This window comes from Alligator mississippiensis, chromosome 3 (genome assembly GCF_030867095.1).
Source record: "Alligator mississippiensis isolate rAllMis1 chromosome 3, rAllMis1, whole genome shotgun sequence".
NCBI classification, from domain to species: domain Eukaryota; kingdom Metazoa; phylum Chordata; order Crocodylia; family Alligatoridae; genus Alligator; species Alligator mississippiensis.
Window position 1 is genome coordinate 126991788 of NC_081826.1, and position 15138 is coordinate 127006925.

Consider the following 15138-nt stretch of genomic DNA (forward strand, 5'->3'; position numbering starts at 1 on the left):
TCACTCGGCTTGGCGATCAGCTGGGGGGTACCCCAGGTGTCCTCCCCAAAACCAGGAGGCACCAGTCACCAAGCTGGGGCGGGGGGGGGGGGGAGAGAATCCCCCTGCACGCTCCCTGGCAGGCCCGGAAGTAGTTCTGGTCCACTTCTGGGTCTATTGCTGAGGTGTGCTGGGGACCCCCTGCGCTTCTGAGGGACACTCCATATGCCCCAGCATCGCAGCATTCATGAGCCACACAGGTACCTAGAAGTATGTAGAAAAAGCATTTAAAGCTGTGTCTGTCCAAATCTCTGAATCTTTCCAAATCTCTCTGAATTGATTCGGAGGGTTCCAATTCAATTCAAACAGATTAAAGGGTCCTGTGATTCAATTCGGATATTTGGCCACCAAATTGGGCCAAATCTCCACCAAATCAAATTAAGGGCTGTGCGAAGCTTCAGTCCCATAGTATAGCCATGTTTGCTGTTTCTGAGCATCCAGGCATAGTTAAGTGCTCTGGGGAAAAATGTCTGCCAGTGCAGAAAGAAACAGAAAAATGGAAAGGAATAAGAGACACAGAGATGTTCAACTGCTTCCACGAGAGTAGATAAATTCCCCTCAAGGCACTTTCAAACTGATTGACAAAAATCGGAGATGCTAGATTCATTTTTCCTTCCTTCTGCCACACAGCTAAAATGATGGGTCCCTTTTTTGGGTAACATTTTAGCAAAAAGTACTACAGCTCAAATGGATAGTGAGAAGGTGCAGTATTTTGGGGGGGGGGGGGGAGGGGGGCAGGGAAGAAAATTGGAAAAAAAACAAAACAAAACCTTATCTCATTTCAAGAAGCCTTAGTCTCAGATTTACCAGCTAGTATGAGCCTAAGTTAAATCATGAGAAGTATTCTCAATAATCAATACATTTAAGATGGTTCTGAAGGCTTTTTTTTTATTTTTATTATTATTATTACCACAAACAAAAAACCTCAATATACTGATAAAAATTCAGCATTTTCTTATCAGCTATAGTGAAACTCAACTATGAATTACTAAAATGGAAAAACTGATGAGATTTAGGAGGTGAAACAGAACAGGAAATAATACTAGCCTAATGACATTCACATGCCAAATAATGATATATGAGCAATATACAAACTGTAAATAATGGGAAGCATAAAAGCATTTCAAGGAGACATGCAATAATATTAAACAAGAACCAGCAACAATCTAAATTGCCTAAATTAAATGAAATTTCAACTTACAGATTTCCCCATTCTCTACAAGGAAGAGAAATAAACATGTTTAAATACATTGTCTTATGCTACCTGGACATTTGTAATACAGCAATTTTAGCTGATAACACATATTGCAAGTTAAGGCTTGGTTATTCTGAGCCTATGAAGAAGTCAAGCACCTGGCTTTGTCTCCTCCAGAGTAAATGGAGAAGAAATGGTGCAGATTCATGACACGCATTACTTACTCCAGAGGAAATGCTGTTGTTTTGTGCAGAGTTACTTCTGAATAAGTCAGATGTAGACTTCATCTAGGGAAAAGTTGCTCCTGTGCATCTATCATATGTTCACACTGCCATTCAAGTTCACTCCAGGGTAAACATTTTCTTAATGCAAAATGTTTCCTTCAGCACCTAACAGCCAGGTGCTGTAATAGTGCCTACCTCTGGGCAGCCATCTAGGTGGGGGGAAGGTGGTCATACGCCTGCATTATACTTCAGAGTAAGTTTACTGTGGCATAAAGTTTGAGGTATATTAATCCAGAGTAAACTTGGGCTTCCTATGAAATGAATGGGGAGTCCTAAATATTTTCCAAGGGCAATCCAAAATTGTCTCTCTGCAGAGTTGATTAAACACCTACAGCTAGCTAATAGGAATGATAGCCACAGAGTCGTGCCTCAACTTCTCTTCTACCTCAGAGACAGGACTGCAAAAGAGATGACAGATCAGGCCGAAGACTGTTCAGAGGGAAGGTGCCTCCCTGAGAGCAACACTGACTTCAATCCATCCAAAGGTGGTCGGTTATGGCAGTGTCTACCTTTTGTCCAACAGTCTAGTGGTCAGAGCACCCCCCCTCCCCAGACGTCACAGACCAGCAGGCTGGAGGCACCTCAACTCTTGTTGAAGCTATTCAACTTGGATTAAAATAATTTCTTGTACCAGGGGGCCATAACCAGCCTGCGAGGCCATGTCATCCAACCTGTGGGACTTCCCACAGGTCTGGAAATTTGGTGGCAAGGGAATGGTGCCAGCATTACTAGCCGCTACCTTGATGCCAAATTTTCAGATGCAGGGGGAACCCTGTAGGCTAGATAAAACTGGCTGTCTGTTAAATTGTGCTAGATAAAAATGGCTGTGAGTGCCTGGATTTGGGACATGACAATGGGCCTGCAGACAGACCCTGCAGGTGGGATGCAGCCTGTGGACCAGCCCCATACCACTCATCTAGCCTGCAGGGCTGGAAGGTTGAGCATCACTGTCTTATATTTAAGAAGTTACTAGATAAATTTCTGAAATAATCTTTGGACCTTGCATTGGAATCCCTTTTCCCAGATGGCTCCTTACTCACACAGCTACAGTCTGGCTCAATCCTCCCTCCCTTTATCAGTCCCTATTTCCAGAAAAGGATGAACCCCAGTAGTGCTGAGTTCAGCACTTAAGCCCCCGAGTGATGGACTTGCAGACACCTCTGTCCTGCAAGTGCACTTCTTGCTAACTATCTTAAGTAGCCCCCTCATTCTCTCCTCTTTGGGCTGGTTTCTCCAAATATCATTTCTCAAGTAAATTTTTATATAAATCACATTGGCTCTCTGTCCAAGAAGCCAAACTTGTGGTTGTGGAATCTTCTACCGGTGTGCATGTGGCCAGTGAATTCCTTTGTGGATGTGCCTTAAGTATCACTGAGATGTTAAAAGCCCATAAGATCATTTGACTTTCAAATTTAACTTATGTTAAAAGCAGCTCTCAGAAGGCCTTTAAACCATTCAGGTCCATATCTCACAGCTGGCATATTTGGGGTAGCTCTGCACCTGCGTGCATACTTACAGACAAAGATCTGCCCATGTTTCTACCTGCAGGGCTGTGTCCCAAGTGTGTTTTATTAAAGCACAGAATCGAGTGAAATTAAGAAAATATTCAGTTACTGCTTTATATGTCTATTTCTAATAAGAATACTGAACATGTACCACAGGACACATGAAATCCAGTTCTCTCTACAACCCATTTACTATAAAGACACACACATTTCCTGTAAAACACTAACATATTTGCATTTATTTGTGACAGTTGCCAAAGTTGGCATTCAGTGTTTCACATGCTAGCCTCCTTTAAACTTCACTTTGAGCTTGATTTTGTAGACACTAAATGCAAGTACCTTCATGCACACGAGTGGTTCCAGCAATTCTTGCATGGTGAAGTATTGGCAAGTTCAGGCTTTAAGTGAAGTGCAAAGAAGCTAATGTTTGAAGCAAAAGCTACCAGGAAAAGGATAAAACTCAGATCTCATGAAAAAGTCCCGTTTGTACTTACGGCTTCAGGTTGAAGATATCTTTAAAACCGGTCAGATTTGTTTCTTTGTTTTTATGTTTTTCAGAAACAAGCTTTTCTTTAGTCCAAGTCATTTGCACTCTTTCAGGTGCAGCTGCAGCAGCATTGGCTTGGACAACTGCTGCTGAATGGGATGCAGTATTTCTGTCATGGATTAGCTGAGCCTGGCCAAAAGGAAAAAAGAAAATGGATTTAAAAAAAAAAAAAATCTTTATTTACTAAGAAAACCTGCAACTGCATCATTTAAAATGATGGGGACTGTTAGATAGATTTGAATTGGACCAGGATTAGCACCATGATGTACAAAAGTATTAGACCCAAATTGTGTACACACAGGTGCTTAACTTTAATATTGGATCCAAAAAAACCTATTCACTACAACTGAGTTAGCCATTTGTATTTGCAGAGTGAAGTCTTAAAAAAAAAAAAAAGCTTACTTTAACAATAAAATTAAATGGTACACTTTACTAAACCTGAATAGAAGGAGTTAAAATTACTAAACTCCTACTTTTCAAATTGATGATTTTTCCATGGGAACTGCTACAGGTATAAAAAAGAAGTCTTTTGCAAACGGCTCTGTGAACCTTTGTAAAATTGAGTTCTAAAAGTATTAATGTACTTCTGTCCCAAATTATGTAATATTCTAGTGTAAATCTCTACAAAGCATTGCAATGTCTTATGTCTGATAGACTCCTATAAGGCTTTAAAAATTCCACAAACACGTATGTAAAGTCTATCATCACTGTAGTAAGACATTAGATAGTTCAGTTTTCAGCCTAACCACGAGATGCATTTTGAGGATTATAGCAGTTGATATCAAAACTGAGATAAGGTTATGACTGGCTTCTGTTTTATTATCTAGGGAAAAAACATATCTCCCCATCATAAACATATAAACAGCTGCTGTTGTTCATCTTTTAAGAACAAATTTGTGCCTCTCCTCCATAATTTCATAACTATTTTACTCTTCATCCCTATATTTATTTTTAATGAGGACACAATGTAAAATAATATTTTTTCTTGCTGCTTCTACTTTTAACGCCCCCTGTACTTTCCTCCAAAGCAATTTATCAACACAACACTACCCTGCCTTGTTTGCAAGTGAAAATAATATTTGGATTTTGAAGATTTTAGCATTTAAACAGGAAATAAATGAGAGTAATTTGAAAAATAAAGCATCCTGCTGCAATTATCAGAGCCGACTAGGGCACTCGCACACACACACCGCCTATTCATTTTAGCAGATGGGCTCCTCAATTTAAAATGACCCACCTTCAAGAAAGGGAGGAAGGAAGATCTGGGAAACTACATGCCAATCAATTTGACTTCAATGCCCGGAAAGATCTTGGAAAAAATTATCAAAGAAACCGTTATCGATAGGCTAACAGAAGGCGGCATTCTGAGGGATAGCCAGCCCAGGTTTGTTGCAGGTAGGTCTTGCCTGACCAATCTCATTTCATTTTATGACCAGGTGACGCATCACCTGGACAAAGGGAAAGCGGTTGATATCATATATTTGGACTTAAAAAAAAAAAAAAAAAAAAGCCTTTGACCTGGTGTCCCATGATGTCCTCATGGAGAAACCGGGGAACTGTGGCCTTGACTACCCTACAGTCCAACAGCTGGGGAACTGGCTCCGAGGTCAGCCCCAGAGTGGTAGTTGAGGGAAACAAATCAACATGGCACTCGGTGACCAGTGGTGTCCCCCAGGGCTCTGTTCTCAGACCTGTACTCTTTAATGCCTTTATAAATTATCTGGACTCTGGCATCAGAAGCAGACTGGTTCACTGATGACACCAAATTATGGGGAAGTGTCCACACTTGAGGATAAGTTGGCAATCCAGGCCAACCTCGAAAGGCTCACAAGGTGGGCGGATGAAAACCTGGTGGCATTCAATACGGAGAAATGCAAGGTACTCCGCCTCACGGGGGACGGGACACCCGCATCACACTTATAGGCTCAGCAGTGCTACACTCACTAGCAACATGACCAAAAGACTCAGGGGTCATGATTGACCACAAGATGAACACGAGCCACCAATGCAATACTGCAACCAGCAAAGCAAACAAAAAAACTCTGGCTTGCATCTACCGATGCATCTCAACCAAGACCCAGGAATTCATCCTCCCACCATACTCAGCTTTGGTGAGGCAGTAGCTGGAGTACTGCATCCAATTCTGGACTCCACAAATCAGAAGGGATGTGGAAAAGCTTGAAAGAGTCCAGAGGAGAACCACATGCATGATCAGAGGGCAAGAGATGCCATATGAAGAGAAGCTGAGAGCCATGGGACTCTTCAGCCTGGAGAAGCGCAGGCACAGGGGTGACTTGGTGGCAGCCTATAAGCACACAAGGGGTATGCATCAGGATCTGAGGGAACTCCTATTCACCAAAGCACCCCAAGGGAAGACAAGGTCCAATGGTCACAAGCTCCTGCAAGACCGTTTTAAGCTGGACATAAGGAAAAACTTCTTTTTGTCCGAGCCCCCAAGGCCTGGAATAGACTCACCCGAGAGGTAGTGCAAGCACCTACTCTGGATACTTTTAAGAAACATGTGGATGCCCATCTTGCTGGGATCCTTTGACACTAGCTGAGATTTCCTGCCCCTTGGGCAGGGGGCTGGACCCAATAATCTTACAAGGTCCCTTCCAGCCCAAATGTCTATGAAATCTATGAAATTTCTATCGACTGGTATGCAGCTGGGCACCTCAGTGAAGATAGGAGATACGTGGCCTGTTGCTTGAGAAAGACTATTTGAGGTTGGGGCCTATTTATAAGCCAGGACAGACTTGTATCCTCTGGCTATCCTGATTTGGTCATAATTAATAACATCCAACCTTTTCTGCAAAATGGCAACCATCTCAAGGTAGTCTCACGGGAGACAAACCTTTCTTGGCTGACAGGCAACTCCCACAGCCTCAAATGGTGTATGTCAAGCCAACAGGTACTGTTCCATCCTTGCCAAAGTACCAAGCCTTGCAATGCACAAAAATGAAGGCTGTGCACCCTGATCAACACAGTCAGCATAATCACTGGACCAAACAACACTGGCACAAGAGCAGATTAATAACACTGGAGGTTCATTCATGTCATATGTCATCACTTGCTTACATATACGAGCCAGTAGCTGTCCAACCTCCTCTTAAACACCTCCAGTGATGGAGAGTCCACAACTTACCTAGGCAATCTATTCCACTGCCTCATTATTCTAACACTGAAGAAATCTTTTTTTCTCTGGATACCCAAGCTAAACTTGCTTCGCTGCACCTTCAGGCCATTGGTCTGCATCCTCTTTTCTACAGCAAGAGAGAAAAGGTGCTTTCCCTTGTCTTTATGGCAGCTCTTCAAATATTTGAAAACTGCTATCATGTCACCTCTTAAGTGCCTTTTCTGCAAGCTGAACATGCTTAGGTTCTTCAGCCTCTCCTTGTATAAACTTGCTTTCCAAGCCTTTCATTATCTTTGCTGCCCACCTCTGGACCCTCCCTAACTTCTCCACTTCCTTTTTTTAAAAATGCAGAGCCCAGAACTGCGCATCATATTCCAGATGAAGCCTAACCAGTGCTGAGTAGAGAAGCACTACCACCTCCTGTCTTGCACCTCATGCTTCTATTGATGCATCCTAAAACTACATTTACCTTTTGTGCACCACACTGAAGACTTGTATTGAGTCTGTGATCTACCAAGACCCCCAAGTTCTTTTTCGTAGACCTGTAATGCAGCCAGGTGTCCCCCATTTTGTATTTGTGCTTTTGATTTTTTCTCCTAAGATGTAGCATCTGGTATATGCCTGAATTGAACTTCATCTTGTTAACTCTAGCTCAGCTTTCTATGGGGTGCATCTATTCTTTCTTCTGCTTTGTCACACTAACATGGCTAGCTACCTCTCTATAGGTATACCAGCAGAGGGCTATATTATGTGCCCACTTTTTTTTTTTTTTTTTTTTTTTTTTAAAGTGCTAATATAAGAATGGGTTAGATGTGCCATGTTTACACCAATGTAAGTCCTTCAAATACCTGAGCTACTTATAACCATGTTCTTAGGAGGCTCTGTACTCAACAGGAAACTTGAGTCTTATCAAGTTAAAGCATGACTGCAGATGCACTAATTATCCCTTTCATTTTTCTATATATTACAGTCCATTTTCCACTCTAACATTTAATATGATAATCAATCTATAAACCATATTTTCTGTCTTTGATCAATATTTTTTAGGAACCAAGAATTATGTTATGGATGACAATGGTATGGTTTACAATTTTTTTCTATGACTAGGGTAGCCAACATGTAAAAATAAACAAAATACATAAGGACATATCTTGCAACAAGTAGAACAGACATGCCTTGCTATTTTTTGCAACAAGGTGAAATATCAAATTTGTAATTTACAACACTTCCAGGAACTTGAGAGAAAAAAGAAAGGACAATATTTTCTTAGTGATATTCTAATACTGGGTTTTATTACATTACTTCTATGAAAAATTAACACAGAAATACACACACTATCCAAAGTAGAGGGACACAGTCTAGTGCTACAAACCAGGGTACTTGTCTTTGGACACAAGAAACACTTGAAGTGCCATGTCTTCTTATTTTTTGATAATATTTCATATTATTTTAACTAAGGAAAGAATTGGTGAGATTGATACATGATCTCATTTCATTTCCAGACTACTCTACATATTACTTTGCCTTCCTTCAAAGTAAAAACTAGATTTAAGATGTTTCATCATAATTATACAAATACTGTAGTTATTTTTTGATAAAAATAAAGAACAGATTTTAAACTTTAAAAAAAAATGGCCTTTAACACACACAAAAAAGGGTGCACATAACTTTCCTTCATTTCACTTTAGATTTCTAAAAATATTAAATGGACTCTGAGAAGCTTCAGCAATTAATTACATAGAGTATGAAGAAGACTATCCTCTGCATGTCACTTGGTAGACTACTAAACGCCAAAGATTATACTTTGGAGAAATTGTGTAGTTGCCTTTATCCAACTCCTTCAGTTCCAGGGTTCACTTAAGGGGAGGAGGAGGATGAAGCAGTAGTATATTTTCTTCAGCCTATATTTTTTTACATTACTTCTCAGAAAATTCTAGATGAGACAATGAAATATGTGTTTCAGGCTAATTTCATGCTAACAGTTCATGATCATTCATATTAACAGGAATATTCAAGAAGATAAAAAGTAACTAACAAGGTAAAATAGTACACTTAGGGTATTTATACATGTGCTCTGGAAGGTGGTGGGGGTGCTTTAATTAGAGTTAAAGTGCCCAGAGTGTCACATGTATCAGCATCCCACACTGAAAAATGGTGGCAGGAGTGCGCTAACTAAAGCTGGTTTGACAACCTTTAGTTAAAGCACCCCTCACCACCATTTTTCAATGTGGGGACACCGATGCATGTGACACTGCAGTCTGCTTGAGCATGGCAATTGCCAAGCTCCAGCAGATTCGATTGAGTTTCCTCCAACACACTACATGTAATTACAGCACGTTGAAGCAGCCTCAGTGCATGTGTATAGGTGCTCTTAGATAATAGCAAATACTAAAACCTATCAAGGAATGTTTCTGGATAATAGAAAAAATCCTACTCCTACATGCACCAATTTTGTTGATCACCAAGTTTGTTTATTTGAGAGAGAAATGGGCACCATTTCATTAAAAAAAAGTCTGAAAGTTTTGAAGAAATAAAGCCTTCAATTTAAATTTGCAATCCTCTAACTAAATTTTCTATGGCAGCACTTCAAGTGTTGTCATGGGAATGTAATATCCAAATCAATACTATTTCAGACTACCTCATCCTCTCGCTTGTCATTGGGCACCAGAACCTGCTTATCTTGACCAATGGACTGTGGACTACAGTGTCTTTGTCTTCTGATTGAGCCTCGAGACTCATCAGTGATGCTCTGAATCTGGGATATGAAGGTCATCAAGTACAGCAATACAGAAAAGGATATAATTAATTGTGTTGCTCAGGAAAAAAAGTATTTATATAGCTTTAATTTGTTCTATCCAGAAAATTGCTGCTATGTTGTTCTGTTTACTTTCCAAAAAAAATACTTTAACACATTAGCATTGTAACAATATATTTCTCATATGAGCTTTGAACATCTGCTTTTTAAAATTAAAAGAGAAACAAAAGAAATACTAGTTTATACTTCATCAAAAGTTACATAACAAGAAAGGAAAAATCTGAACTCATGAAATTTGTCCAAATGTGAAACCTAGCTCCACAGTAAACTAAAAAAATATATATATTATTATTATTTAATAATAATAATAATAATAATAATAATAATAATGTTTTCCAGGCATTAGACAAGTGTTTTGCACAGAAACCAAAACCAATTTTAGGGGAAAAAAAAAAAGTCACAGCATTTTTTTTCAATGTTTCACACACCCCCAGGGACTGAAATATCGCGGCAGGGGCCATCCACCTGCCCCAGGGTTTTGCAGAGAGGCATGCTACAGGGACCCAGCATCAGCAGCTGTGGGATGCTGCCAAGACCCAGAGTCCCCAGCAGTTGCGGGACTCCTAGCCCTAGCTGGGCCAGATGCACCCCTGTGGCTAGAGGCTCTGTCAGTTGACAGGTCTCCCAGCCATGGGGGAGCCCCTGCTACACATGCAAATTAAAGCTTGATAATAGCCAGCTATATAGTACATATTTTTGAGGTCAAACTTTATAGCTGGTTGGAGCTTTTTATGGCATGATAGCTACTTTGCACATGTGGTTGGTTTCAAGGTAATTACGTGATAACTGTAATGTGCAGAGGAGGTCTCTGCCACAGACTCACTGTGTGAATACGTTACAGAAAGACACCCATTGTAAAGCAGCAATATCAGTAAATAATACTTTCCTTCCAGAATTAAAAGGCTAATCTTGCAGATACGTTTTTAAACTCATCAATGACAAAAACATATCTGCAATATTAGCCTTTTAATTTCGGAAGGAAAGTATTACCAAAGTTGCTGTGCCCTGAAGATGACAGTACTACTATAAAGTATGAAGTAACCAAAGCTTGTCATTTAAAGGAGCGTTTGTCATGCAGTCAGTTATTCAGAAATGCAGAGCTTCCAAACAGCAGCAATGAATTTAAAGATACAAGTAAAATAGTGGTTCTCAACCTCAGTAGACTCAAGTCACCCCTCAGAAAATGTCAGCAGTTGGCTTTCATTCCTTTTTGACTACAGAAAAATACTAAAGCAATTCTTCTGTTGCAGACAACTCAGAAAGACCACAACAGGTCAGAAAGTCACAGGTAATTATGAATTCCTATTTGAAATCTCTGGGGTTATTCTTATAAATCATGTTTGCATACCTAACACTGCTAACATTGCGTAACACCCCACGTCACCCTTGAAAGTGTCTCAAGGCACTCCAGGGTGCTTGCAGCACTCTGGCTGAGAATCACTAGAATAAAAGAAAAAAGTTATTGGGAGGTAAGGTAGGATGTGAACTTACTGTATGTCAACAACTCCTTGGTGACTGCCCATATGCACAGTCTTACTCCAAAGACAATACAAGACAGCTTCCCCCACTTTCATTAAGGGGCACACTGGATCACAGCGTAACTTTTTGAAATAATATTAGAAGGTCCTCCAAACTCAAGAAGATACACATGGATAAAATGACTAAATGACATGGATGACTAATCTAAACATACTGTTAATAGAGTATTTCAAGCCCCATAACAGCAAGAGTAGTCAAGCTATTGTGTATAAAATACTAGCATTCCAACAGCAAAGATAACATTAATTGAAATACCATAGGTAAACTAGCAAAGCAATTAAAAATAAAGTATTTTATTTAGTAATTAGAAACTTAGAGACCATGTCCCACCATAACTATTTTTACTTGCTTCTCCAAGGTCTCCATAACATTTATAGGCAGGTTAAATTACTTACCTCCCTTTCCCTTTCATTCTTGGACAACTGCATCTGTTTTAACATCTGAGATCGCTGTTCCATCACAAGTGTTTTCTCATATGTGAATGCTGAAATGTCATTTTCAAACTACAAAAATAAGAATCAATTCTTTTAAATAAGGAGAAAGTTCTCATTTACAAAAAAGTAATTTAGGCAATGTCTCGTGTTTCTTTTTAAATGCATCCCAAATTAAACCAAAATGGTATTAGCAGAATAAAATGAGAGAAAGTTACTTTATAGTTGATTCTGCATCATAATATATACAGAAATGAACAGATATTATAAGTATTTAGGAACAACACTCGTGTTTCATTTTGTATTTTATATTAAAATATCTAGGGCGCGTTTACATGAGATGTTAATACGCATTAACCTTATTTAATATGCAAGACCGGCATGCATCTACATTTGTGCACCCTTAATGTACATTAAAAATAGCAAAATTAGGTTAATCATGCCTAAATTTGATACCTGCAAATGCAGGTATCAAATGTAGGCACGATTAGTTATAAATGCGCATTAAACCAACACTTTTGGCTAGCCACCTCTCCTCCCCCCAGGGCTGAGCTGCTCTCTGGCAGCCCCTAGCTACAGGCTATTAAAACCAGCAGCCATTTTGTGCCCTGGGGCACATACACCAGCAGCCTGGACAAGACTGCTAATCTGCGCAGGAGCCCAGCAGGCCCTGTGTGCCCCTAGACAGGCCACAGGCTGTCTCTGCCTGGCCTGTCCTGCTCCAGAGCTGCTGCCTGGCCACAGGTGAATGACGCAAAGGGCTGCAGCTTGTTACACCCTTTGTCCAGCCCTGACATTCCTCACAGGCTGTCTCTGGCAGCAGGGCCAGCACTTGCTCCCTGCTCACCCTGAGCTCACCCCGAGCTGTCTCCTGTGCTTACAGGTCCTGTGGAAGTGCCTCTGCTGCGTGGCTCCCAGTTCCTGGCTGGGCCCCTGTGCAAGGTGCTGATGGCAGCCATCCAGGGCTGGGCACACAGGGACAGCCACGTGGAGGCCCAGACAGCCAGTGAGGTACAAGAATGTCACTGTCCTCCTCCCGATCAAGCCCCAGCCCTGCTCATGTGCACATGCCTGTGCCAACTGCCCAACTGGGCCCAGAAGGTGGTGCAAGACCTCGTGGCACTCTGGGTCCATGCTGATGTGCAGAGGCAGTTCGTGCAGGGCGGGAGCTCAAGCGCCCACATTTACAAGGCCATCAGGTGGGATGTAGGAGTGAAGGCACTCTCAGTTGGTGCAGCAGTGCCATGTAAAGGTCAAGGTCTCATGGGCACAGTGGATGGCTGTGACCAACTTCAACTGTTGGTCCAGTCATGCTCAAAAGTCCATGCCCTTCATATGCAGGAGCTGACCCGCAGTTTGGTACTCCAGGAACCAGGCCATATCCCTCTGAGTGCCACCAGCAGGGGCAGTCTGCCTGAGCTCCTGCCCCACCCTGATGCCTCCGGGTACTTACCATTGTCCCTGGGCACCCATGCAAGACTGGACCCCAGATCTGAGGCCGAGCACCACATGGCCCCTGGTGCAGAGCATCTTATCTCTGAAATGTTGCAAACTCACAAAAGGCTTCTGTCTCTTGCCTCATCTGGACGTGGGGGAGAGGCCACCAGCCTCAGTGGGGATTCAGACCCCAGGTTGCTGCCACCCACCACTGGAGCAGTCCGGATGCGTCGGCTGTGCTAGCGGCACACCTGGGACTGGGCCTTCCTGCTCCAGCGGCTTGTGGTAGTGGTGAAGGAGTGGGAGGCATGAGAGCAGGCCTGGCAGTTGGAGGACATCGCCCAGGTGGAGGCATGAGACTAGTCCCACATGAAGGGCCTGGAGCAAGAGTACATGGAGCAGCTCCAGCAGTAGGAGGATCCCAACTACCAATCCACTGATATTCTCTTGGCCCTGGTAGTCGTGTACATGTCCCCCACTGCCCAGCTCCAACCCATGGCCCTGCAGGGCACCTGGGTCCCACCTGCCACCCTGCAGCAGGCGCCTACCTGGCCCTGGGAGGAAGTCCTTGGGCACTTCCTGACCGTCAGATCACCTGGCCTGGCCCCCACCCTAGACCTACCACCACCCACCTGGATCTGGGCCTGTCCTCCCCTGCACCACAGCCAGAGACCCAACCTCACAGGAGGCCACACCTGCGGGGGTCACTGTAGCCCCTGGACCAGCAGGGGAACATTTAAAAGCTGAGGTGCTGGGCATCTGCCCTGGGGCTCTCCCTGCTAGGTCCCCAACCCAGGGCCTCCCCCCACTCTGTTATGAATACCCAAAATATTGTAAATAGTTTTCAATAGGTATATAGTTTGCCTCTTGTAAGCAGGTTTTGTATTACTGGTTGGTGGGAAAGGTGGTGGAGGGGTACTGTTCATTAAGTGGGGAGGGATGAGGGCGAGGGATGCGAGGGCAATAAAACTTACTTTTTTGTTGTTGTTGTTTTGTTTTATCCACGTGGATGTCCTGAGAGTGGTGCTGGGAGTGGGAAAGGGGTAGGGGGTGTGTGGGAAGTAGGGTAGGCAGGCTGGAGCAGGGAGTGCTGGAGGAAGGGGTTGGGCCAGGACCTCCCATAGCCAGTGCCCTGGCCCTTGCTGGCACATGTAGCTCTACTAGGGCCAGCAGGAGTGCGGGGAGGTGGTCAGCATTGGCCGGGGCCAGCTGGAGCAAGGGCAGGGGCTGGAGTGGGAGCAGCTCTGGTGTGGGGAGGCTGGGTGGGCAAGGAGGGAGCTGGCCCTGCACTAAGCACACAGTTCCTGGGCAGGAAAGGGGCTGGCCAGGGATCAGAGTTTCCAAGTTGGCTGCCAAGTGCTGGCAGCAGGTTTTGGCTTCAACATGGCTGTCAAGTGCTGGTAGCCATGTGGCTAGAGCTCCCCTCAGTGGCCACATGGCAGGATTGGAGGGACCTGAAACTAATCCCAAGTCCCTACACATTTAGACACCTTGCAAAAATTGCTTAGTGCACATTAGCTTAATGTACATTAAAATTTAGTTGTACTTATTTGCGCATGTAAATGCACCCCTAGAGAGAGTGAAATTTTGCACATAAGGCATTTATGCACATACATCTGTCTGCATATCTGGCATGTTGGAGTAAACTCAATTAACTGAGTCTGCTCCACACGCCAGCTGACGTGCCTGGCACTGCATTGCATGCATTTGTATAAATAACAAATGCACGTCAGCCTTGAGAAAATGGTGACTGTGTGCTTTTGAACTAAAACACCCTTTTCATTTTCTCAGTACTGATGCATATTTCACCGAGCACTTTTAAAAGCACCCAGTGCTGCAGTGCAAGCATGTGTACAAATGGCCATCTATTTTTTTCTAAGCTTTTAAGTTGCATAGCTGTTGCTTAATACACAACATAGAATCTAGTTAATTTCTGAATTGTTGTTAAAAGATTTGAAAAGTGATGTGAAATAGAAGCAATTATGAAGATACTGTTATCTTTACCCATTTTAAAAATCAGTAAATAAGTATAGGTGGTCTCTTCAAATTTGTGTAAAAACTATTTTATCAGATTCACTTTTAGTAGCGATTTGCCTTGTGAATTCTTTCAGACTACCATACACAGGGTGCATCTACACGTGCCGATTTAAAGGTGCATTAGCCATTTTTAAGGTACATTAATGGTGTGGGTCTATATGTGCACACCCTTA

General features: G+C 42.6%; 1 protein-coding gene across 5 annotated transcripts in view; it reads right to left on the minus strand.

Annotated features, from left to right (window-relative positions):
• LOC102566391 (solute carrier family 12 member 7) overlaps positions 1–15138 on the minus strand; it is a 154121-nt gene that overhangs the window by 8296 nt on the left and 130687 nt on the right. For 4 of the 5 annotated variants that reach the window (XM_019498479.2, XM_059724387.1, XM_059724386.1 and 1 more), the window contains 3 exons: positions 11456–11563; positions 9345–9461; positions 3518–3699 (listed from right to left, as the gene is read on the minus strand). In XM_019498479.2, coding sequence (XP_019354024.1) covers positions 3518–3699; positions 9345–9461; positions 11456–11563 — 407 coding nt within the window. The remainder of the gene's footprint in view (positions 1–3517; positions 3700–9344; positions 9462–11455; positions 11564–15138) is intronic. The other variant, XM_019498484.2, reaches the window with a different exon arrangement.